The sequence below is a fragment of the Nomascus leucogenys genome, chromosome 7b (assembly GCF_006542625.1).
Source record: "Nomascus leucogenys isolate Asia chromosome 7b, Asia_NLE_v1, whole genome shotgun sequence".
Lineage (NCBI taxonomy): Eukaryota > Metazoa > Chordata > Mammalia > Primates > Hylobatidae > Nomascus > Nomascus leucogenys.
Genome location: NC_044387.1, coordinates 74305768 through 74331258, shown reverse-complemented (window position 1 = coordinate 74331258; position 25491 = coordinate 74305768). Strand labels below are relative to the sequence as shown.

Below are 25491 nucleotides of genomic sequence, written 5' to 3'. Positions count from 1 at the left end.
AGCAGGAGGCACGATGACTCCCAAGCTCATTTTTCTTTAATATGTTTTATTTTTTATTATTATTATACTTTAAGTTTTAGGGTACATGTGCACAACGTGCAGGTTTGTTACATATGTATACATGTGCCATGTTGGTGTGCTGCACCCATTAACTCGTCATTTACATTAGGTATTTCTCCTAATGCTATCCCTCTCCCCTCCCCCCACCCCATGTCAGGCCCTGGTGTGTGATGTTCCCCACCCTGTGTCCAAGTGGGATTTGAACAATTCCCACCTATGAGTGAGAACATGCGGTGTTTGGTTTTCTGTCCTTGTGATAGTTTGCTCATAATGACGGTTTCCAGCGTCATCCATGTCCCTACAAAGGACATGAACTCATCCTTTGTTTGTTTTTGTTTTTGTTTTTTTTTTTTGAGACAGAGTCTTGCTCTGTCACCCAGGCTGGAGTGCAGTGGCGCGATCTCAGCTCACTGCAAGCTCCGCCTCCCGGGTTCCCGCCATTCTCCTGCCTCAGCTTCTCTGAGTAGCTGGGACTACAGGCGCCCGCCACCACGCCCAGCTAATTTTTGTTTTGTATTTTTAGTAGAGACGGGGTTTCACCGTGGTCTCTATCTCCTGACCTCGTGCTCCGCCCGCCTCAGCCTCCCAAAGTGCTGGGATTACAGGCATGAGCCACCGCGCCCGGCAACCTCATCCTTTTTTATAGCTGTGTAGTATTCCATGGTGTATATATGCCACATTTTCTTAATCCAGTCTATCATTGATGGACATTTGGGTTGGTTCCAAGTCTTTGCTATTGTGAATAGTGCCGCAGTAAACATACGTGTACATGTGTCTTTATAGTAGCATGATTTATAATCCTTTGGGTATATACCCAGTAATGGGATGGCTGGGTCAAATGGTATTTCTAGTTCTAGATCCTTGAGGAATCACCACACTGTCTTCCACAATGGTTGAACTAAAAACTAGGAGTTTTCTTTAACTAAAACCCTTCCTGCTGAGCTTCATTAGTGGCCACTCCAGGCAGGTCTAGGTGTTAATTATCTTCTGCAGCTTAACGGAAGTGCTGGGGAATGATCCTAGCCATGGACTGAAGGCCTGTGTTCCTCTGAAATTCATCTGTTGAAATCCTAACCCCCAATGTGAGGCACTGGAGTTGGGCCCTTTGATGAGTGATTAGGTCATGAGGGCAGAAGCTTCACGAATGGGATTAGTTCCCTCACAAAAGAAACTTCAGAGAGCTCCCTCACCCCTTCCACCATGTAAGAACACAGTGAGAAGACAGCTATCTTTGAGCCTGGAAGAGTTCCTCACCAGATACCAAATCTGCCAACACCTTGATCTTGGACTTCCCAGCCTCTAGATCTGTGAGAAATGAATTTCTGTTATCTATAAACTACCCAGTCTATTGGCATTTTTGCTATAGCAGCCCAAATTGACTAAGACAAATGGCTTCTCAATGGGCTCCAGAAGAATGAGAATGGCAGCATCATTGTTCTCATCAAAAAGACGGAAATGGGAGAAGTCCAGTTCATTCTTGCACCACTCACTCTTCACAAAGTTTTCAGAAAGCACAAAGACAGTTTTGTGGCTCTTTTCAATGGAGTCAATGATATTGTCAATGATCCACTTGCCAGGAATGAAGTCCCGCTTATGAAGACACAACTTGAAGGGGGGATTGAAGTTCTCCAGCTCCTGGACCATAAGGTTCTCCACCCAGTAGGCATCCCACTCACTGTAAGAAACAAATGCATCATAACAGATGTCCCTGCTGCAAGCTTTCCTGGGCTTCCTTTTGGCCTGGAGCCAGGCCCACATCATTTTCATGTACCACAGGCCGTGGAAATGGTGGCACAGGACCCCCGTGGGCAGGATCAGCAGGAACAGGGCACAGCACATGCCAGACACCAGTGCCACCCTGTGGCACTCCGACACCAAGAGGCGGACGTCCTGAACCTGTTGGCCACACACGTGAGATGGAGAGCCACACAGGTAGTTTGCTGGCCAACCGATAAGAACTTTGGCCAGTGCTTGCTGCTCCTGAGTGAAGGAGAGGAATTCGCAGGAGCAAATGAAGTTATTGCCACCAGCTTCCAAGGTCTTCAGGGTGTGAAAAGAGTCAAGTTGCCCTTTAGAGAAAGTTTTCTTTTCCTGCTTCTTCTCAAAGAGGAAGAAAGCATCTGGTAGGGTCTTCAACACATATCTGAAAATGTAAAGTTCTTTAAGTTGCAGCTAAATAAAAGTTTACAAGGCTCACATCTAGTAAGCCTCATGTCTGGGAAACAATTGGTTAAATTGTGAATTTTTGTGTTGGATAAGTTTAAGTATTCTTCCCTTTCTGACCACTGATAAGTGATATGTAAAGAACCAAGTATATGCTGACCAAGATCAAGGTTAGTCAGTTTTTCTAGAGTAGGCAGCATTTTCCAGAACTTGTAGATTATTTAGCATGAAATTCAAGGTGTATAGGGAGCTTCAGGCTTCCTTATGGACTGAATACTTCAATTATTCTTCAACCATCAATTTTTCACTGAGATCTAAGTATCCTGATGATTTTGAATGTTGCAACAGAGGATATGCTATTAAGCAGATCTTGACACTTTCAACCTGAAGATCTTTAGTCAATACAAAAGTAGAGGCATGTCTTTAAAATTTTGTCATCATTGAAAATTCCTGTAGCTGAGCTCTGTTGTTATTATAGTTTCTATTGGACCTGGTCTGTTCATGGGATCTCAGCCATCTCATCTTCTATTTTCCTGAACTACACAGGCTTCCAGCTTTACCTCCAACAAGTGATTTGCAAATACTCTCGTTTGATTTCTTCAGCTTATCTTAATATTAGTTTTTTCACAATGAGCCTGACTGTAAGGTCCTTTTTTCTTCCTTTTATCTCATATGAAGAACGGTGTTTCCCACTTCCAAATACTTTTAGAAACTTGAAAGATCAACCAAAACCTCTCAGAGTAAAGTTACTGCTTCATACGTCAGCTCAAGTGACTGATCTACATTTATTTCAGGCTTTTTAGTTCATATCTCTGGGGATTGGAAACATAAATTTTAAGTTAGTTCAGAACAGAAAGTTGGTAAAATATCCTGTTGTTTTTAATTTAGAGAACTTATATATATTTCATGAATTTAAATTTGGGAAAATGGAAAAAGAGAGAAAGAAACTTTTCCTCAAGTCTCTGATGGACTATCCCAGAAGTAAAGGGCCAGACTGTGAGGATGATAGACAAGGTTAGTTGTTAAGGGATAGATCCAAATGCACAAGGCTCCCAAAGACAAGGCAAGTAGTTTTCACCTGTTGTAAGAATTCTATCAGGCTATAGAAAAGGTGCTTCCAGATTCACACACATCTGCTAAGTATGACTGGATGTAAATCCCATGGGGTCAGGGATTTTGTTTTCTTTTATGCACTGAACTATTCTCATCCCCAATAACATGGCTGGCACTCAATGAATACTTGTTGAGTGGTGGATTGCCTTGCCTTTTCAGAATATGGGCTAGACCTGGAGGATAGGTGTATAAACATCTGAAGTGGCCATTGCAGAGACAAGACTTCAGGGGGAAGAAGCCTAGACCAGGCCCCTTGTCTTGACTGACATCTTGCCTCCACCACACAAAAGCTGACTTCATTTAAAGATGGGAATGAAGAAATATAGTGCACTATTTTCACCCACGTAGTCAAGCAAAACCATGAGTGACTGGTATCATTTTAATATATATAAGGGTTATATGGCTTTTCAGACCACTTCAGAGAAGAATATGAAAAGAAGGCAGAATTTTATCAAGTTCTAACTTATTTGGAGCACCTTGAAAAATGTACTAAAATATCTTAGCCTGGCTCACGCCTGTAATCCCAACACTTTGGGAAGCCAAGGCAGGTGGATCACCTGAGGTCAGGAGTTTGAAACCAGCCTGGCCAACATGGTAAAACCCCATCTCTATTAAAAATACAAAATTAGCCGGATATGGCAGTGCCCACCTGTATTCCCAGCTACTTGGGAGGCTGAGACAGGAGAATCGCCTGAACCTAAGAGGCACAGGCTGCAGTGAGCTGAGATTGTGCCACTGTACTCCAGTCTGGGCAAGACAGAGTGAGACTCCATCTCTCTCAATCTCTCTCTCTCTCTCTCTCTAGATATATATCTATATATCTATATATATATCTTAGCCAAATAACTGCTGAATCCAACTTTGTGGTATGCCAGTCTGTGTAGGGGTTGCCAACTCCATGTAGATGGAAAAACAATGAGTCATGATATGATTCAAAGTCAGGAATATAAGCTGTGTAACCACTGTTTTCTTTTCATTCAGTTCCTATCATTAAGTATAATTAGAGCTCAGTGTGTACTGGTCAGAGTCACAGACAAGAGTACTGTCAGCTTCTCAGCCAATATTGCTGGCCAAGTACCTAAGAAGGAATTCCCCAAATTACATAACAATGATGTAATCGTTTCCTATGGGTGTGTAAGAATCTTTCAAAGCCTGCAAGGTTTCTGTCCTATTGGGCAATTAGATGGACAGTCTTACTTACTCCAAAAAGTTTCTAGGTGCAACCTCTGGAAGATGTATAATTAGCATTTATATTAATATTTTGTGTTAAAGAATTGGTGGATACTTGATTTTTTAAGACTTGTCATGTTTAAAAGAATTTGGCCTATGAGAGTCGCTTATCATAGCGACTTAAAATGTATACTTTGGAGAATTTCAGTTCCAAAATGGTGGCATACTGGCTTCATTTCCCTGTCCACAGAAAACTCAAAACAAATAGACAGTGCAGATATTATCACCAGCAATATCCCAGAACTCAAATATGAGGATGAGTCAGTTCCTGGGGCCACAGACAAGTGAAAAAGCCTGGAATAGACTAAGAGAATCAGATTTCCACATCCACAATGCCCCTCCCCACAATCTGCCTGTCATGAAGCATGGGGAAAATTCCTCCCAACTCATAGTTTCTACCCTGGAAAAAGTGAGATAGAGGTAGACAAGCAGCTTCTCCATCACCTTCGGTTCCCTGGCAGGGGACCTGTACCTGCCTCAACCCACAGAAAGCATCACAAGTGCCTGAAGAGAGAAATATCCCTGCAAACAGCAAAAGTCAAGGTGAGAGGTGGGACTACCTTGCCCAGCCCTGGAAACTCTGCTCTGTAATTAAGCCAAAGGAGATGCCAAATCAGAGTGACTGTTTAGCAGCACCAGCTTTAGGAAGTACCTTCCACAGGTCCCTTGGGCATGAACCTCCAGCCAGCCTTCCCAAACTGGCAAGATATCCTCACTGGGACTTCTTCCATTTGAGACTCGCAGCACTCTGATTCCTTGCTAGAGCTGAGGCAAACCTGTGCTTAAGGCATCATCTAGCACCAAAAAGGAGGTGGCAACTTAGTGGTGCGGGAAATAAGAAATTAACAAGTAAATTACAAGGAATCTCTAGGCAAATACACCAAATAAAAACCAAAACAAGCCAGAAAAGACTGGAATAAATAACAAATCCTTCAATGCAAAGACATAGAGATATATCCACAAGAAACAACAGCAAATAGGGAACCAAAACCTCCCTAACTGGACAAAGCAAGATACCCATGACAGGCCCTAAGAAGATGGCAATACATGAGCTCTCTGACAAATAATTCAAAATAGCAATTTTAAGGAAACTCAGTGGCCTTCAGGATAACACAGAAAAGCAATTCAGAAATTTCCCAGAAATTTAACAAAGAGATTGAAATAATAATTTTAAAAATCAAATAAATCTTGGAACTGAGAAAACATTTGCTGAAATGAAAAATTTATTAGAGGGTCTCAGGAGCAGAATAGATCAAGCAAAGGAAGGAATCAGTTGGCTTGAAGATAGGCTATTCAGTATCACACAGTCAAAAGAGAAAAAAGATTGAACAGGAAGAAAGATTACCTAAAATACATGGAAATGACCAAATCTAAAATTTATTGTTGTTGTTGCTGTTGTTGTTCAAGAGGTAGTTGAGCAAGAGCAAGGGATGGAAAGCTTATTCAAATAAATAGTAACAGAAAGCTTTCCAAAAATTGAGAAAGATATAAATATCCACGTAGAAGAAGGTCAGAGAATACCAAACAGATTCATCCCAAATAAGACTACATCAAGGCATAAAATAAGCAAACTCCCAAATGTCAAGGATAAAGAGAGGATCCTAAAAGAGAAAAGAAGCAAGTAACATACAAAGAAACTCCAATTCATCTGGCAATAGACTTATCAACGAAAACCATACAGGCCAGGAGGGTGTGCGACAACATTTTCAATGTTCTGAAAAAACCCTGCCACCCAAGAATACTATATTTGGAAAAGCTATTCTTCAAATATGAAAGAGAAATTACTCTTCCCACACAAACAAAAGCTAAGAGAATTCACAATCACCAGACCTGTCTTACAAGAAATGCTAAAGGGAGTTCTTCAATTTGCAAGAAAAAAACCACTAACATGCAAAAAGAAAACATTTGAAGGTATAAAACCCACTAGTACAAAGATAACCCTAGAATACTCCAGTGCTGTAATTATGGTATGCAGTCCACTCAAAACTCTAGTAGGAAACCTATAAGGCAACTATATGAAAAACAATAATAGCTATAGCAACTTATTAAGAGACAGACAGTATAAAAATATATAAACTGAGAAAAGAAAAGTCAAAATGTGGAGTCAAAGTATAGAGGGTTTTTTGTTTTTTAAGTTTGTTCTTTGTTTCTGTTCTTTTTTCTGATCTAAGATAAATTGTCATCTCTTTAAAATAACTTGTTATCTCTATAAGACATTTTTTTTGTAAGCCTCATGGTGACCACAATGCAAAAACCTATAATAGATACACTAAAAATAGAAAGCAACAAATTAAAACATACTACCAAAACAATCATTTAACCACAAAGGAAGACAGTAAGAAAGGAGTTTAAAAAGGAGAACACAAGCAACAAAATAGCAGTAGTAAGCCCTTATCAATAATAACACTAAATGTAAATGGATTTAATTCTTCAATTAAAAGACATAAAATGGCTGGATAATGAAACAAGATCCAGCTATAAGAAACCCACCTCATCTATAAAAACCCACAGAAATTGAAAGTGAAGTGATGAAAAATGATATTCCATGCAAGTAAAAACAAACAAAAAAACAGAAGTAGCTATACTTATGTCAGATAAAATAAAGTAAAAAACTATAAAAAGAGCCAAAGAAGGTCACTATATAATAATAAAGGGGTCCATTTGCAAGAGGCTATAACAATTATAAATATCTATGCACCCAACAGCAGAGCACCAAAGTATATAAGGCAAACACTAATAGAGCTCAAGGGAGACATAGACTGCAATACAGTAATAGTAAGGGACTTCAATGGACAAGTCATGCAGACAGCAGATCAACAAGGAAACATCAGAATTAAACCACACACTAGACCAAATAGACCTAACTGACATTTGCAGAGCATTTCACCCAACTGCTGCAGAATGCACATTCTTTTGAATCAGCACATGGAACATTCTCCAGAGTCTACCATATTTTAGCCCACAAAACAAGTCTCAACAAACTCAAAAAAGAAGAAATCATATCAAATATTTTGACCATAATGGAATAAAGCTAGAAGTCGATAACAAGAGAAATCTTGGAAACTACACATACCCATAAAAATGAAACAACATGCTCCTGAATGACCAATGGGTCAATGAAGAAATTAAGAAGAAAAAATTAAAATTTCTTGAAATAAATAAAAATGGAAAATAACATACCCAAATCTATAAGATACAGCAAAAGCAATACTAAGAAGGAGGTTTATATCAATAAATGTCTACATCAAGAAAGTAAAAATACATCAAATAAACTTACCTAATGATGCACTTCAAGGAACTAGAAAAGCAAGAACCAACTGTATTAGGGTTCTCTAGAGGGACAAAAGTAATGGAATATATATATAACATATATATAAACTTCCCTTTATAGATATATATAAACTTCCCTTTATATATGTATATATGTATAAACTTCCCTTTATATATGTATATATATATAAACTTCCCTTTATATATATATATTCCCTTTATGTATAGTCCCTTTATGTATATATTTCCTTTATATATATATAGTCCCTTTATATATATATATTCCCTTTATATATATATATATAGTCCCTTTATATATATATTCCCTTTATATATATATATATATATATAAAAATCTTCCCTATATATATATATATAAAGGGAAGTTTAGTAAGTTTTAACTCATATGATCACAAGGTCCCACAATAGGCTGTCTGCAGGCTGAGGAGCAAGGAGAGCCAGTCTGAGTTCCAAAACTGAAGAACTTGGAGTCCAATGTTAGAAGGCAGGAAACATCCAGCACAGGAGAAAGATGTAGGCTGAGAGGCTAGGCCAGTCTCTCTTTTTCATATTTTTCTGCCTGCTTATATTCTAGCCCACTGGCAGCTGATTAGATTGTGCCCACCCAGATTAAGGATGGGTCTGCCTTTCCCAGTCCACTGACTCAAATGTTAATCTCTTTTGACAACACCCTCACAACACACCCAGGATCAATATTTTGCATCCTTCAATCCAATCAAGTTGACACGCGGTCTTAACCATCACACCAACCAAAAAAAAAATTTTTTTTTTTTTTTTTTTGACACAGAGTCTCGCTCTGTCACCCAGGCTGAAGTGCAGTGGCACGATCTTGGCTCACTGCAAGCTCCACCTCCCAGGTTCACACCATTCTCCTGCCTCAGCTTCCCTAGTAGCTGGGACTACAGGCGCCCGCCACCACGCCCAGCTAATTTTTTGTATTTTTAGTAGAGACGGGGTTTCATCTTGTTAGCCAGGATGGTCTCAATCTCTTGACCTTGTGATCCACCCACCTCAGCCTCCCAAACTGCTGGGATTACAGGTGTGAGCCACTGCACCCAGCCTACACCAACCAAAAATTAATAGAAGGAAAGAAATAATAAAGATCATAGAAATAAATGATATTGAGACTAAAAAAACCATACAGAAGACCAACAAAACAAAAAGTTGGCTTTTTGAAAAAGATAAAATCAACAAACCTTTAGCTAGACTAAGAAAAAAAGAAGAAATAAATAAATAAAATTACAAATGAAAAGGGAGGCATTACAACTGATATCACAGAATACAAAGAATCATTAAAGACTAGTATGAACAATTATACACCAATAAATTGAAAAACCTAGAAGAAATGGACAAATTCCTAGACACATGCAACCTACCAAGACTGAATTGTGAATACATAGAATACCTCAATAAACCAATAACAAGTAATGAGATCAAAGTCATAATAAAAAGTTTCTCTCAAAGAAAACACCAGGACCTGATGGCTTCACTGCTAAATTCTACCAAATATTTAAAGAACTAATACCAATTCTAGTCAAACTCCTCAAAAACAATTGACAAGGAGGGAATTCTTCTAGACTCATTCTACAAAACCAGCATTGTCCTGAGGCCCAAACCAGACAAAGACACAACAACAACAAAAAGAGAACTACAGGCCAATATCACTGATGAACACAGACACAAAAATCCTTAACAAAATACTAGCAAACTGAATCCAACAGCACATTAAAAAGATCATTCACTATGACCAAGTGGGATTTGTCCAAGGGATGCAAGAATGGTTCAACATAAGCAAATCAATATATGTGATTTGTCACATTAACAGAACCAAGAACAAAAACCATATGATCTTTTTAACAGATGCTGAAAAAGCATTTGATAAAATTCAACATTATTTTATGATAAAAAACCCTCAATGAACTAGGTGTAGAAGGAATATACCTCACCGTATATGACAAACCACAGCCAATATCATACTGAATGGGGAAAAATGGAAAGTCTTCTCTCTAAGACCTGGAACAAGACATGGATACCCACTTTGACCACTTTTATTCAACATAATACTGGAAGTACTGGTGAGAGCAATTAGACAAGAGAAAGAAATCAAGGGCACCCAAGTTGGAAAGGAAGAAATCAAATCAGGCTTGTACACAGATGACACAATCTTATATTTAGGAAAAACCTAAATACTTCACACACACACACACAAAGCTATTAGAACTAATGAACAAATTCAGTAAAATTGCAGGATACAAAATAAAAAAATCAGTAGTGCTGGGCACAGTAGCTGACTTCGTAATCCCAGCACTTTGGGAGGCAGAGGCAGGCAAATGGCTTGAGCTCAGGAGTTCAAAACCAGCCTGGGAAACATGGTGAAACCCTGTCTATACCAAAAAAATACAAAAATTACCTGGCGATGGTGGCGTGCACCTGCAGCTACTTGGGAGGCTGAAGTGAGAGGATCACGATCCCCAGATGTGGAGGTTGCAGTGAGCTGAGATCGCACCACTGCCCTCCATTCTAGGCAACAGAGCCAGGCCCCGTATAAAAAAAAAAATCAGTAGCATTTATATATACTAACAGTGAACAATCTGAAAAAGAAATCAAGAAAGTAATTTCATTTATCCATACAAGGAAAATTATAACACACTGGAAAAAGAAGTTGAAGAGAACACACATCAAAAAATAGAAAGATATTTCATGCTCATGGATTGAAAGAATTAATATTGTTAAAATGACAATACTACCCAAAGCAATTTATAGATTCAGTGCAATCCTTATGAAAAGACTAATGACATTCTTCACAAAAATAGAAGAACAATCCTAAAATTTATATGGAATCACAAAAGACTCTGAATAGCCAAAGCAGTCTTGAGCAAAAAGAATGAAGCCAGAGGCATCACTCTATCTGGCTTCAAAATATACTACAAAGCCATTGTAACAAAAGCAGCATGATATTGGCATAAAAAAGACACATAGACCAATGGAACAGCATGGAGAACCCAGCTATAAATCCACACATTTACAGCCAACTAATTTTTTACAAAGGTACCAGAGCATACAATGGGGACAGCGCAGTCTCTTCAATAAATGGTGCTGAGACAACTGGATATCTACATGTGGAAGAATGAAACTAAACTCCCATCTCTTACCATATACAACAATCAAATAAAAATGGACTAAAGACTTATGTCTAAGACCTGAAGCTATGAAAGTTCTAGAATAAACCTTTAGGGACTGCTCTAGAACATTGGTCTGGGCAAAGAATTTTTACATAAGATCTCAAAAGTACAGGCAACCAAAGCAAAAATAAACAAACAGAATTTTATCAAGCTAAAAAGCTTACACACAGCAAGGAAAACAACCAAGTAAAGAGACAACTCACAGAATGATAGAAAATATTTGCAAACTATCCATTTAACAAGGGATTAATAACCAGAATATATAAGGAGCTCAAACAACTCCATAGCAAAAAAAAAAAAAAAAAAAATCTGATTAAAATATGGGAAAAAAGATACGAGCTGACATTTCCTAAAAGAAAATATACAAATGGCCAACAGGTATAGGAAAAAATGTTCAATATCACGAATCATCAGAGAAATGCAAATCAAAACCACAATGAGATACCATCTCACACAGTTAGAATGGCTTTTATCAAAAAGACAGAATATCAGAGCTGGTAAGGATGTGGAGAAAAGGGAACCATTGTACACTACTGGTAGGAATGTAAATTAATAAAGCCACTATGGAAAACAGTATGGAGGTTACTTTAAAAACTAAAAATAGCCAGGCACGGTGGCTCACACGCGTAATCACAACACTTTGGGAGGCTAAGGCGGGTGGATCACCTGAGGTCAGGAGTTCCCTATCAGCCTGGCCAACATGATGAAACCCCATCTCTACTGAAAATACAAAAATTAGCCAGCCATGGTGGCAGGTACCTGTAATCCCAGCTACTCAGGAGGCTGAGGCAGGAGAATCGCTTGAACCTGGGAGATGGAGGTTGAAGTGAGCAAAGGTGCCACTGCACTCCAGCCTGGGTTACAGAGCCAGATTCTGTCTTAGAAAAAAAAAAAAAATTAGCTAAAAACAGGCCCGGTGTGGTGGCTTAGACCTGTAATCCTAGCACTTTGGGAGGCCCCTCTGGGATCACTTGAGGCCAAGAGTTTGAGACCAGCCTGGGCAACATGGTGTAAGAAAACCAGTTCCTGTGAGGCTCTAGTCTCATGCCACTGGACCACATTGTCCTCACGCCCTTCAACTTCTGTCACCATCTGCTGACCTCCTAGTTACTCCTCTTACTTTTTGAAGACTTTGGGACCTGCTCAGTCTTCTTCTTCTCAAGATCTTCCAGGAGACCCAATGCCTTCAGTGTTCCCTCAGATGACCTACCCAACACCCTGGCTGCTCAGTTCCTTTACCTCCTCCTCTGCAGGGATCTTCTCCTCTATGCCACTTCAGCCATGCCCTGGACTTTGTCATTACCTACAGTTACCAAGCCTTCAAAATGACTCATTCAAACCTCCTGCATCTTGATCAGAGTCCACTGATCCCTCCTCTTTCCAATCCATTTGTTACCTCCATTCTTCTCAGACAAACACTTGGTTCAAGTCGGAGCTCACAGCAGAAGAATCAGCAGATCCCTGGGTTTCCCATTCTCATAGCATACTATGGGGAGTCATACTTGGCCCCCCAAATTGCTAATTGCAAAACAGAGAGATCTGATCCCTTTTTATAGGGGAAAAAAACCATCCTGAGTGTGGCCACCAGATGGTCTGAACACGAATGCCAGCTGCCCAGGTGTGCTGGAATGAACTACTTCAGGGAAGTTCAGATAGTGCACAGCCCTTCTTACTGGCTTTTGGAAGAGCTCCCAGACTTCAGAATCTCCATATCACCCTTGCCAAAACCAGAAACTCTTTCCAGTGGTGTTGATGAACACAAGGTTACAGGAGAGGGCTTTACCTCATTCTCAATTTTCCTAAGTCTTCCCTGTTCTTCTATATGAACAATTGATGTTTTCTTAATATACCTAATGTAAAATACTGTACAAGATGCTTCAAGCCTTCCTATCCCCAAATCAGATTGCTTCTTCTAAAGCTCTACTAAACAGAAATTCTAGAGCCACCACTGTCTCTTTTCCTTATATCCCATGTGACAAAACCCCAAACCTAAAAGAACCCTATGACCTGCCTTCTTAGAGGAGACCAGGTACTTTATTGCATTTCTTGAGCCAGCTCTCTTGCAATTCCTGAAACACAATCTCAAGCTTACTCCACTCTCGTCCAGCTACCAGCAGCTTCTGCCTCCTCACATCCTTTCCAGGAATGACTTTATCTCTTATTTCACAGAGAAAATTAAAGCCATCTAGAGAAATTCTAACTTCCCACACCTGAACTTATACCCAAACACCCCCTCCACCCTCCTACCACAGTAGAACAGCGGACCTCCAAGGATGCTGGGTACCCACTTATCCTATGTAGATGTTATCTAGATGCTCTGCTTATTATCCCTCTCTTTTCTTTTGTGCTCTACTATTCCATCTTATCCAGACCACTCCTACCAATATTCACACATGCTCAAGTTTTCCCTATTTATTTTTAAAATGAACAACAGCAAAAAATATTTTTGGTCTCCTTCAAACTTCTCTTTCTCTCCCTCTCCACTTAACAGCCCAACACCTTTAAAGAGTTTTCTGTACCTACTGTCTCTATCTCCTCTCCTTTTACCCAGTCTTCCCTCTATTCCAGTCTGGCTTCCACCCCATCACTCCATCCAAACAGCACTTGCAAAGGTTACCAGAGACCACTGCATTGCTCACTCCCCCAGATATTTTTTGGTCCTCATGTTGCTTAACCTCTCAGAACAGATGTGATTGACCACTCCTTTCTTTTTTTTTTTTTTTTTTTTTTTTTTTTTTTTGAAACAAAGTCTTGCTGTGTCGCCTAGGCTGGAGTGTAGTGGCACAATCTCGGCTCATCGGCTCATTGCAACCTCCACCTCCCAGGTTCAAGCGATTCTCCTACCTCAGCTCCCAAGTAGCTGGGATTACAAGCATGCACCACCACACCTGGCTAATTTTTTGTATTTTCAGTAGAGATGGGGTTTCACCATGTTGGTCAGGCTGGTCTGGAACTCCTGACCTCAGGTGATTCACCCACCTTGGCCTCCCAAAGTGCTGAGATTACAGGCATGAGCCACCGCACCCAGCTGGCCACTCCTTTCTTAAACGTTCTCTCCTTTTGCTTGTATGACCACATACTTAGTCTTTCCTTTAAACCCTCTTTTTCAAGGTTATCCTTCCCTGCCCCATTTCCCAAGTCTAGGTCCAAGGCCACTTCTCACTGGCTGCTTTCTTCTTAATGAATTTCATTTATGCTGTCCATAACCCAATAACTTTCCAATTTAAATCTCTTGCCCAAGTATCTCACCTGAGCTCCAGACCTAGATAGGCAACTGCCTACTTGAGACATTTGTCTCAGAGCATGCACATTCAATATGTCCCAATCTGAGCTCACAATATTTTTTGCCAGGTGTATTAGTCCATTTTCACACTGCTGATAAAGACATACCTGAGACTGGAAAAGAAAAGAGATTTAATTGGACTTATAATTCCACATGGCTGGGGAGGCCTCAGAATCATGGCAGGAGGCAAAAGGCACTTCTTACCTGGTGGCAGCAAGAGAAAATGAGGAAGATGCAAAAGCAGAAACCCCTGATAAAACCATCAGATCTCATGAGACTTATTCACTACCATGAGAACAGTATGGGGGAAACTGCCCCCATGATTTAAATTATCTCCCACCAGGTCCCTCCCACAACATGTGGGAATTATGAGAGTACAATTCAAGATGAGATTTCAGTGGAACACAGAGCCAAACCATATCATTCTGCCCCTGGCCCCCCAAATCTCATGTCCTCACATTTCAAAGCTAATAGTTCCCCCAAAGTCTTAACTCATTTCAGCATTAACTCAAAAGTCCACAGTCCAAAGTCTTATCTGAAACAAGGCAGGTCCCTTTCACCTATGAACCTGTAAAATCAGAAGCAAGTTAGTTACTTCCTATATACAATGGGGATATAGGCATTGGGTAAATACAGCCATTCCAAATGGGAGAAATTGGCCAAAAGAAAAGGGCTACTGGCCCCTTGCAAGTCTGAAATCCAGCAAGGCAGTCACATCTTCAAGCTCCAAAATGATCTCCTTTGACCCCACGTCTCACATCTAGGTCACACTGATGCAAGAGGTGGGTTCCCATGGCCTCAGGCAGCTCCGCCCCTGTGGTTTTGCACGGTATGGCTCCCCTCCTGGCTGCTTTCATGGGCTGGTGTTGAGTGTCTGTGGCTTTTCCAGTTGCATGATGCAAGCTGTCAGCAGATCTACCATTCTACAATCTGGAAGACAATGGCCCTCTTCTCACAGCTCCACTAGGCAGTGCCCAGTAGAGACTCTGCGTGAGGGCTCCAACCCCATATTTCCCTTCCACACTGCACTAGCAGATGTTCTCCATCTGGGCCCTGCCCCTGCAGCAAACTTTTTCCTGGACATTCAGGCGTTCCCATACATCTTCTGAAATGTAGGTGGAGATTCCTCAAACCTCAATTCTTGACTTTGGTGCACCCACAGAATCAACATCACGTGGAAGCTGCCACAGTTTGGGGCTTCTACCCTCTGAAGCAACAGCCCAAGCTGTACCTTGGCTCCTTTTAGTCATGGCTGGAGTGTCTGGGACACAGGGCACCAAATCCTTAGACTGCACACAGCATGGGGACCCTGGGCCTGGCCAGCGAAACCATTTTCTTTTAGGCCTCTGGGCCTGTGACGGGAGGGGCTGCTGTGAAGACCTCTGAAGACATTTTCCCTATTGTCTTGGGGATTAACATTCAGCTCCTCATTACTTATGCAAATTTCTGCAGTGGCTTGTATTTCTCCTCAGATAACAGGTTTTTCTTTTCTGTCATATTGTCAGGCTGCAAATTTTCTGCTCTGCTACCCTTATAAAACAGAATGCCTTTAGCAGCACCCAAGTCACCTCTTAAATGCTTTGCTGCTTAGAAATTTCTTCTGCCAGATACCCTAAATCATCTCTGTCAAGTTCAAAGTTCCACAAATCTCTAAGGCAGGGACAAAATGCCACCAGTCTCTTTGCTAAAACATAACAAGAGTCACTTTTGCTCCAGTTCCCAACAAGTTCCTCATCTCCATCTGAGACTACCTCAGCCTAGACTTTATTGTCCATATTGCTATCATGCTTTTGGTCAAAGCCATTCAACAAGTCTCTAGGAAGTTCCAAACTTTACCACATTTTCCTGTCTTCTTCTGAGCCCTCCAAACTGTTCCAACCTCTGCCTGTTACCCAGTTCCAAAGTCGCTTCCACATTTTGGGGTGTCTTTTCAGCAGCACCCCACTCTACTGGTACCAATTTACTATATTAGTCTATTTTCACACTGCTGATAAAGACATACCCAAGACTGGAAAAAAAAAAAAAAGAGGTTTAATTGGACTTACAGTTCCACATGGCTGGGGAGGCCTCAGAATCATGGCAGGAGGCAAAAAGCACTTCTTACATGGTGGCGGCAAGAGAAAATGAAGAAGATGCAAAAGCAGAAACCCCTTCTAAAACCATCAGATCTCATGAGACTTATTCACTACCACAAGAACAGTACGGGGGAAACTGCTGCCATGATTCAAATTATCTCCCACCAGGTACCTCCCACAACATGTGGGAATTATGGAAGTACAATTCAAGATGAGATTTGGGTGAGGACACAGAGCCAAACCATATCACCAAGGCTAATCTTTTTCTGCTGTTCTGTATTTCAACATGAAGCTCCACCATCCATCCAGAGGCATCTGCTGCAGCTCTTAGTCCTGCCGATTTTACCTTGAATTCATCCAACTCTTTTTATTCCCACTGCCATCATCCTAGTTCAAGCTACCTTCTCCTCTCTTTCCTGGAGTACAAAAACAACTTCCTAAATGTTCTCCTCTACTGTGCCTTCTCTGTAGCACCTTCTCCATACTGCACTTAGAGTAGCACCATCTAGTTCAAATACAATGGGAGCCACATATGCAATTTTAAATTTTTTTTTTGAGATGGAGTCTCACTCTGTCACCCAGGCTGGAGTGCAGTGACATGATTTTGGCTCACTGCAACCTCCAAGTCCTGAGTTCAAGCAATTCTCCTGTCTCAGCCTCCAGAGTAGCTGAGATTACAGGTGCCCACCAACACACCTGGCTAATTTTTGTATTTTTAGTACAGACAGGGTTTCAACATGTTGGCCAGGCTGGTCTCAAACTCCTGACCTCAAGTGATTCACCTGCCTCGGCCTTCCAAAGTGCTGGGATTATAGGTGTGAGCCACCGTGCCCACCCCCAATTTTTAATTTTTAATAGCTATATTTTAAAAGGTTAACAAGAAACAGATAATTGGTTTTTTGGGGAGTGGGGGAAATGGGTTTTGTTTGTTTGTTTTTGAGACAGGGTCTTGCTCTGCCATCCAGACTGGAGTACAATGGCACGATCATGGCTCACTGCAGTCTTGACCTCCTGGGCTCGAGTGATCCTCCTGCCTTAACCTCCCGAGTAGCTGGGACCATAGGTGTGTCCCACCACACCCACCTAGCTTTTTTGTTTGTTTTATTGGAGACAGTGTCTCCCTATGTTTCCCAGTCTGGTCTCGAACTCTTGGACTCAAGCAATCCTACCACCTCAGCCTCCCAAAGTGCTAGGATTAGAGGGATGAGCCATCACGCCTGGCCTAGTAATTGTTTTTAAAAATAATTTTAAAATTGATTTTAATTATATTTAATCTGAAATACTTTTTTAAGATATAATTAATATTTTTAAATTAATGAGATATTTTACATTTTTTATACTAAGTTTTTGAAATCCAGTGTATATTTTACATCTCTACTAAAACTAGCAATATTTCAAGTGTTCAGCAGCCATGTGTAGCTATTAGCTACCATTATTGGACCACAAAGAATTAGAATGATCTTTTCACAATGCAAATCTGATCACCTCACCTCACCCCATGTTTAAGCTTTTCTGTGGCATCTAGTCGTTCTTAGGACTAGGATCCAAATGCTTCACATATTCTACAAGGCCCTCCAGGGTCTGTGGTGTGGATTCTGCTTTCCTTTTGGTCTCTGCTCCTTCCCTCTCACCATCCACATGCCAGCCACACTAGTCCTTCAGCTTCTCAGACATGCAGAGGTTCCACCACTACCGATTCTTTGAATATACTGTTCCCTCTGTTGTGAATGCTGCTTTCTACCACATTCCCTCCATCATCACCAGTACCTCCACTATCATCACCACCACCACCTCATCATTGCCATCGACTCCACCATCATCACCACCTCCATCACCATCATCAACTCCACCATCACCACCACCTTCATCATCACCATCAACTCCACCTTTACCACCACCTTATCATCACCACTACCTCATCATTTCCATCAACCCCACCATCACCACTACCTCGATCACCATCATCAACTCTACCATCACCACCACCTCCATCACCACCATCAACTCCACCATCACTACCAACTCATCACCATCAACTCCACCATCACCACCACCACCTCCATCACCACCATCAACTCCACCATCACCACCACCTCCATCATCACCATCAACCCCACCATCACCACCACCAACTCCACCATCACCACCACCTCCATCATCACCAACAACTCCACCATCACCACCACCTCCATCATCACCAACAACTCCACCATCACCACCACCTCTATCATCACCATCAACTCCACCATCACCACCACCTCCATCACCACCATCAGCTCCACCATCACCACCACCTCCATCATCACCATCACACCATCAACTCCACCATCACACCATCAACTCCACCATCACCACCACCTTGTCATCACCATCACCTCCATCATCACCACCGCCTCCATCACTACCATCAACTCCACCATCACTACCACCTCCATCATCACCGTCAATTCCACCATCACCACCACCTCCACTAGGACCAGCACCACCTATCATAGACCACGCTTATTCTCTTCAGGCTCCCACCCAACTTCACTTCCATCACTTTTCAGCCTAGAGATGTGATCTTTTCCTTCAAAGCATATGGCTCAGCTTGTAGCTTTCTTCCTGCTTGTGTGATTAATGCCTGTCTCTCTCACTAGGCCATAACCAGGAATTCTGTTTGGTTTAGCTTACCATTGCCTCCTCAGTGCTTATTCTAGTACCTCATATATAGCAGTTGTTCAGTAAATACCTTTGAATAAATGAGTAAATAAAAGTAATTTGGAAATACAAAACTATAAAAATGGGACATAGAATAGAGGGTGAAGGAAGGAGAAGTCAGTAAACACTGTAGAGTTTGGCAGGTAGAATCCAAAGTAAGGTTGGGGAGTGGAAGTCAGTTACTTCTGTTGAGACCCTATCTTGAGCTAAGATCTCTTCTGGTTGTTTTAAGTGTGTTTGTTTAATCCTATAAGAAGCCTATAAGGCAGGTATTATCAGAATTTTAGTCAAGGAGGCTCAGAAGAGTTCACAAACTTGCCAAGTAACATAGTTAGGATTGGAACCTCCACCTGATTTCAAAGCCCACGTGCCATGCATTTCACTAGATCTCCATAAACCAACTTCTCATGCTTCATAATATTTTTATTCCATGAGAGCATAACCAAACACTCAAATAATACAAAAGGCTGAATTTTTTTGTTGTTGTTTTTAAGACAGAGTCTCGCTGTGTCACTCAGGCTGGAGTGCAGTAGCGTGATCTCGACTCATTGCAACCTTTGCATCCTGGGTTTAAGCGATTCTCCTGAAAAGGATGAATTCTTAATTTTTATTTTTTTGTTGTTGTTTGTTTTGTATGTGTGTGTGCATGTTCCCATTTTGTCACATGGTTTCTTCATACAAATATTGCCCAAATGCATTGCACAATTCAGGTATGATTGCCTCATATGAGAATTTTAAGAAACAACAAATCTTGCCTGAAACAATGCCATATACTATTTTAAGTAGAAGAAGGAAGTCAAATGATGATTGAGTAATGGCTCAAGTACCAGATACCATTCAAATAACAGTTGATTTTCTTTCCTGTTTAAATGAGGTTATGCATATAATGTGCTTAACAGAATGCTTGACACAAAGAAAGAATTCAATCATTGTTAGCTAGTGTCATCACCATCATCATCATCACCATCATCATCATCCCTGACCTGTAACATAGCAAGAACTCTTCATTGCAATTTTTCTTTTATTTATTGCATAATACTAAAATATAGTATCTTTAAAATATGCTATACTGGCTCTAAAGCAACAGTCTCCAACCTTTTTGGCACCAGGGACCAGTTCCACAGACCGGGGAGGGGGGCGAATGGTTTCGGAGGCATTAGATTCTCATAAGGAGCACACAACCTAGATCCCTTGCATGTGAAGTTCACAATAGGGCTCATGCTCCCATGAGAATCTAATGCTGCCACTGATTTGACAGGAGGCAGAGCTCAGGCAGTAATGCTCACTTGCCTGCCTCTCACATCCTGCTGTGCAGCCTGGTTCCTAGCAGGCTACAGACCAGTACCATGGGGCCGGGGACTCCTGCTCTAAAGGACACACTATGAATCACTGCCATAAATCAGCTTCTGGATTGTCTCAAGGCAGCCATCAACTGTGGCCCACGTGTCTCAGATCCAAAGTCATGTCCACTGATTCCCAGGGCTCAGCACGATTCAGTCATGCCCACCCTCCACATTATGGGAGCAATGTAGCATGGTTTGTAAGGGCAAATGTTTTGCAGTCAGACAGACTTGGATTCAAATCTTAATTCTTCCACATGTTATCTTTATAACTGAGCAGATTTCCCAAGACTCAGTTTTTACATTTATTAAATGGAGACAATTCTTATCCAGAATATAGTGCCTAGAACCTGGTTAAATGTTCAGTGTTAGCTATTATTTTGAAGAAAGGCGTTAGGATTTAAACTGTGAGAACTTAATTCCATTTTTCAGTGGGACCAGGAAGTCTAATCACACTGTTGATGAATCAGAATGAAAATAGTGGAAACATTTGTCCTGGGGAAAAAGGAATGTCATACAGTTACTTGCTCTGCTTGTAGTCAATATTTTATTTCTTGATACAGGTGGCCACTGCCTTCAAACCCCCAGAATCTGTTGAGATTAGTGATGGCCTCACCAAGTAACTAGAGAATAGGAGGAACAGTACCTCATCAACCTTGAGTATGTAAGGTTGGGTACAATGGGGTCTTCGTCTTAAGAACTTAAGTTTTCATTTGGTCAAACTGTTCAGATTGGCTTTTAGAAGCTTAAGATGATATAACTTTTGTTTGTTGTGATAAATAACATTCCAAAGTGATTTTTAAACATTTCTGATAACATGAAACATAACAAAGGCAGTATGTATAGAGGTTATGAATAGAGATTCTGAGCCATCTAGCTAACTGCATGATTTTGAGCAAGTTATCATCTCTTTGAAATGGACTTCACAGGGTTGAAAATTTGCTGAGATGGCACGTATAAATTACCAACAGTACCTGATGTTTGTTTGTTTGTTTGTTTTGCCATTAAGGGGCTTTTATTCATATGCATCACATCGGAGATCATCTCTTCCTAGGAAGCTTTTAAAAATTCCCCAGGTAGGATTAGGGTACTCCCTCTGGGTCCCTGGCAATTTCCTCCAGGTTAGGGATCCCAAGGGATCGCTGCCTTCCTGGGTCTCTGGCCTGGCCCTTGGGGTGCACAGTCATCAAGAAGTGCTGTGGGGAAGTGAGCTCTTTATACAGACATAGCTCTGCTGAGTGGGAAGTGGGCACCGGCCCCATTAATACTTGCTGGCTGGTGGCTTCCAAGCATGCCCCACTGCCGAGGCTCAGCTCTGCAGTCTGCCACTGCAGGTCTCTAGCACAGCTCCCAGGGTCCTTAAAAGTCATCATCATCACAGATGTCAAAGTATACATCGAAAGCCTCTCTGTTGCAGTTTCCATCAGGAATGAAGACATATTTGTGGAAGGTCCCATCTACACAGATGGCAATGACAGAGTTGACGTTCTTGGAAGTATTGCAACATAAGGCGCAGATGCAAGCTGACTCAGCAGGCACAGTGAAGCTCGCCAGGCTCCACTGAGAGTCCACGTACTGCCCAATCATAGGCTCCACCTTGCCCAGGCGAGCCAGCGCGGAGCAGCGGTTGAGACGGGTATCCTTGAGAGCAAAGATATGGATGGTGCCCTTATCAATGGAAACACAGAGGAAGGAGGAGTCATGGCTGAAGTTAATGCACTAGAGGGTGACAGGGTCAGTGCCTCGGTGCAGCTCCACCAGTTTCTCCTTGAATTGTGTGTCAAAGAGGCAAATAAGGGTACCCTTCTGGGAGGCTGAGGCCACTACAGTGCCTGGCTGGTTTAGAGACACACAGGTTATGTCACTCTGATGTGCATTGATGGTGAATGGAGCAGACAAGGTGCCAGGCTTTGTGCTCGCCAGGTCCACAAGTTGCAGACTCCCTCACTTGTGTCCCGGGAACACTAACAGTTGCTTCTCCAGGCTGGGGCAGAGGTCACAGAGCCCCTTGGGGTTGACCCGGGTATCAAACTCAAACGGCTTTCGAGGATTGTCTGGGAAGGAGTACACATAGACGCGGTTCTTCAGCACATTCACGATCTTGTCATGGCACATGCGCACAGAAAGCACTGGCTTGGTGAAGGTGAACTCCAGCACCATCGTCTCCTTGGAGTCCTTGCCCTCCTGGGCATCGTCCCAGATCAGCACTGAGATCTCTGATAACTTGGGGCTACTACCACCGCCCACCAAGGCCAGAAGGTTGCAGCGGTGCAGCATCTCCACCAAGCCCATGCTGCCCCCCTGCTCGTGGTCCAGATGCCCCTTCTCCATCAAGGGCTCCACGTTGTAGATGCGCACACTTGTCTCCATGGCGCAGCAAAAGCAGCTTTGATCTTGGTTGAAACGCAGGCTGGTCACTCCTCGAAGTGGCTATTGAGTCATGGTCCAGGATTGTTCCCCCTGGGATCGTGCTCCAGCTTCCTGCCGCCTTCACCGGCTTGACCTCCGCGTGTCCCCGACCCAGGCCCCAGGTGTCGGTGCCACCCGCCAGTACCTAATGTTTGTAAGTGCTAGATATGAGTTCGTTGGTAAGTAGAGCCAAATGAATATTTGTTTTATAAAAAATGAATTCTGGTGATAGGGCCTGGGGAAAGAGCAGCAAGTGCCATGTCTGGCTGCAAAGGTGGCAAGAAGAGACCAAGAAACAGGCCAAAGAGATGGAGGAGGAAGACAGGCTTCCACGCAGAAGCAAAAAGAGGAGCAGAAGAAACTTGAGGAGCTAAAAGCAAAGGACACAGGGAAGGGACTCCTGGCCACAAGTGGAATTAAGAAATCTGGCAAAAAGTATTATCCTAAGCAAATTAATGCATAGACTGAAAATCAAATACCACGTGTTCTCACTTATAAATGGGAGCTAAACTTTGTGCTCATGGCCATAAAGATGGCAACGATAGAAAGTGGGGATACTAGAGGGGGGAGGAAGGAGGTTAAGTGTTGAAAAACGAAATATTGAGTAGTATGTTCAGTACCTGAGTGATGAGATTATTTGTAACACAAACCTCAACACCACACAATATATCCAGGTAACAAACCTGCTCATGTGCCCCCTGAATTTATAAGAGTTGAAAATAAATAAATAAGAAACCTGGAAAAAAAAAAAAAAGCTATTCCTTGTGACTGAGGCGATGATGATCCTTGATTCTATTGCTATTTAAACCTCTGCATTTCCTGCCGTAACATCTTTTGCCACCTATAGTTAGAATGAACTATTGTCTTGCAGTCTGCTGTACATGTAAGAATAAACTTTGGTTTAAAAAAAATCAAAAAAGAAGAATCGAGTGGAGAAACAAAGCTGCCTGTCTATACAACAGATACGCAAAAACATTAGGCATATGAATACTAATTATAATAGTTGACAAAAGTACATAATTATGGGGTGAATGACATGAAAGAGAGGAGTTATACATCAGTTGACTAAGGAACTTTTAGACACTACAGAGTTACTAAGGAAACTACAGAGTTTCAAAGCTGTATTGGCAAAGAATAAAAATTATAACAGAAAATTAAACAATATGAAAATTTTCCTTCACCTTTTATTTTATTTTTTTAATTTTGTTTTTTTTTTTTTTTTTGAGACAGAGTCTTGTTCCTTCACCCAGGCTAGAGTGCAGTGGTGCAATCTCGGCTCACTGCAACCTCCACCTCCCAGGTTCAAGTGATTCTCCTGCCTCCCAAGTAGCTGAGATTACAGGTGTGCACCACCATGCCAGGCTAATTTTTGTACTTTTTTTTTTTAGTAGAGACGGAGTTTTACCATGTTGACCAGGCTGGTCTTGAACTCCTGACCTCAAGTGATCTGCCTGCCTTGGCCTCCCAAAATGCTGGGATTACAGGCATGAGCCACCATACCCAGCTGACCTTTTTTTTAAAAGGATTTGTTTCTAAGATCATAATTCAATTGACAGGAAAATTACCAGGTAATGATTGCCTCTAAGAAAATCAGTCCCTAAACTTGTCCCATCTCTAGCTCACTGAGGGCATAATCCCCAGTGTAGACCCAATATGAGATCACTCACCCTTCCCTTCATTTTACTCTTGAAAAGAAAGACAGAAGTTATGAAGAAATAGTCATTCCCTGAGAGACATGCAGAGGAATAACTAGCCCAAAATTCTTTAGGGGAATTCTACATGGAAAGTGTTTACTTGGATTAATAAGCCCTTTTGGTAAAAAGGCAATTATATGAAGTAATGTAAATATATTGGGCTTTCAGTCATTCACACTTTAATAGGAATTAGATCAATCATAATGTTTTCTTCTAACCAACTAGATGAGCTCAGTGTCTCTCAGGAAATTAGACTGTTGGTGGCAAAAAGGGAGCAGAGGGCATTACCTAGCAGAGGTTCAGGTGGGACAGTGCAGGAGGAAGTACTTGGAAAGAAGTTGGGGGTACATTCAGAAGCAGAGACATAGAGAACAGGAAAGGGGAGGAGGGGACAGAGAAACGGGAGAGAGGAATGCATTAATGAAAACTTTATTTCTGGGAGTGTTTTGCCTCTTTGTCAAAGGAGGGGTCAAGGCCTGATCTGCAATCTCAATAATAAATTATCACTTTTCTCTCAGAAAAGAGGAGACAGGGAAAAGAAAAGGACATTCCTCTCTTTTCCAAGAATGAGGGGCCGCTCTGCTGAGAAAGTTTGCTTTGGCGTTGAAAGAAACACTGGAAGGTTGTTGTTCTGTTTTAAACCTCAGAAACTTGCATAACTGGGCCAACACCAGCTGTGCCAGGAACTGGTACAGGGTAGGTCTGTCTTGCCCAGACTGCTGAGGGAATGACTATATTAAAATCCTACTCTTGCATAATATGTTTCACAGAAATTTTAATCATAGGAAATGAAACTGACTGCTGCAAAGGACTTGAACTTCCTATGGACACTGCCCCCCGCCTAGTACATGGCCATCCCCTCCAGACTCAGAGAGGTAGGTGTGGCAGAGGGAGGATGGGAAGAAAGCAGTAACCAGCAAGTGCCTACTGGGGACCAGGCATGTGATTTTG

The 25491-nt window shown here is 41.7% G+C and overlaps 1 protein-coding gene and 1 pseudogene across 1 annotated transcript; both read right to left on the bottom strand.

The window, feature by feature from the left end:
- Nucleotides 1-978: 978 nt before the first annotated feature.
- Nucleotides 979-12750, bottom strand: LOC101178195 (toll-like receptor 2). The gene is given in 3 exon segments (XM_012507922.2): nucleotides 979-1079; nucleotides 1452-2203; nucleotides 12713-12750. Coding segments are annotated over 3 exon segments (891 nt in total).
- A 9046-nt stretch (nucleotides 12751-21796) lies between these two features.
- On the bottom strand, nucleotides 21797-22879 carry LOC100604390 (annotated as a pseudogene).
- Between the last annotated feature and the right edge of the window lie 2612 nt (nucleotides 22880-25491).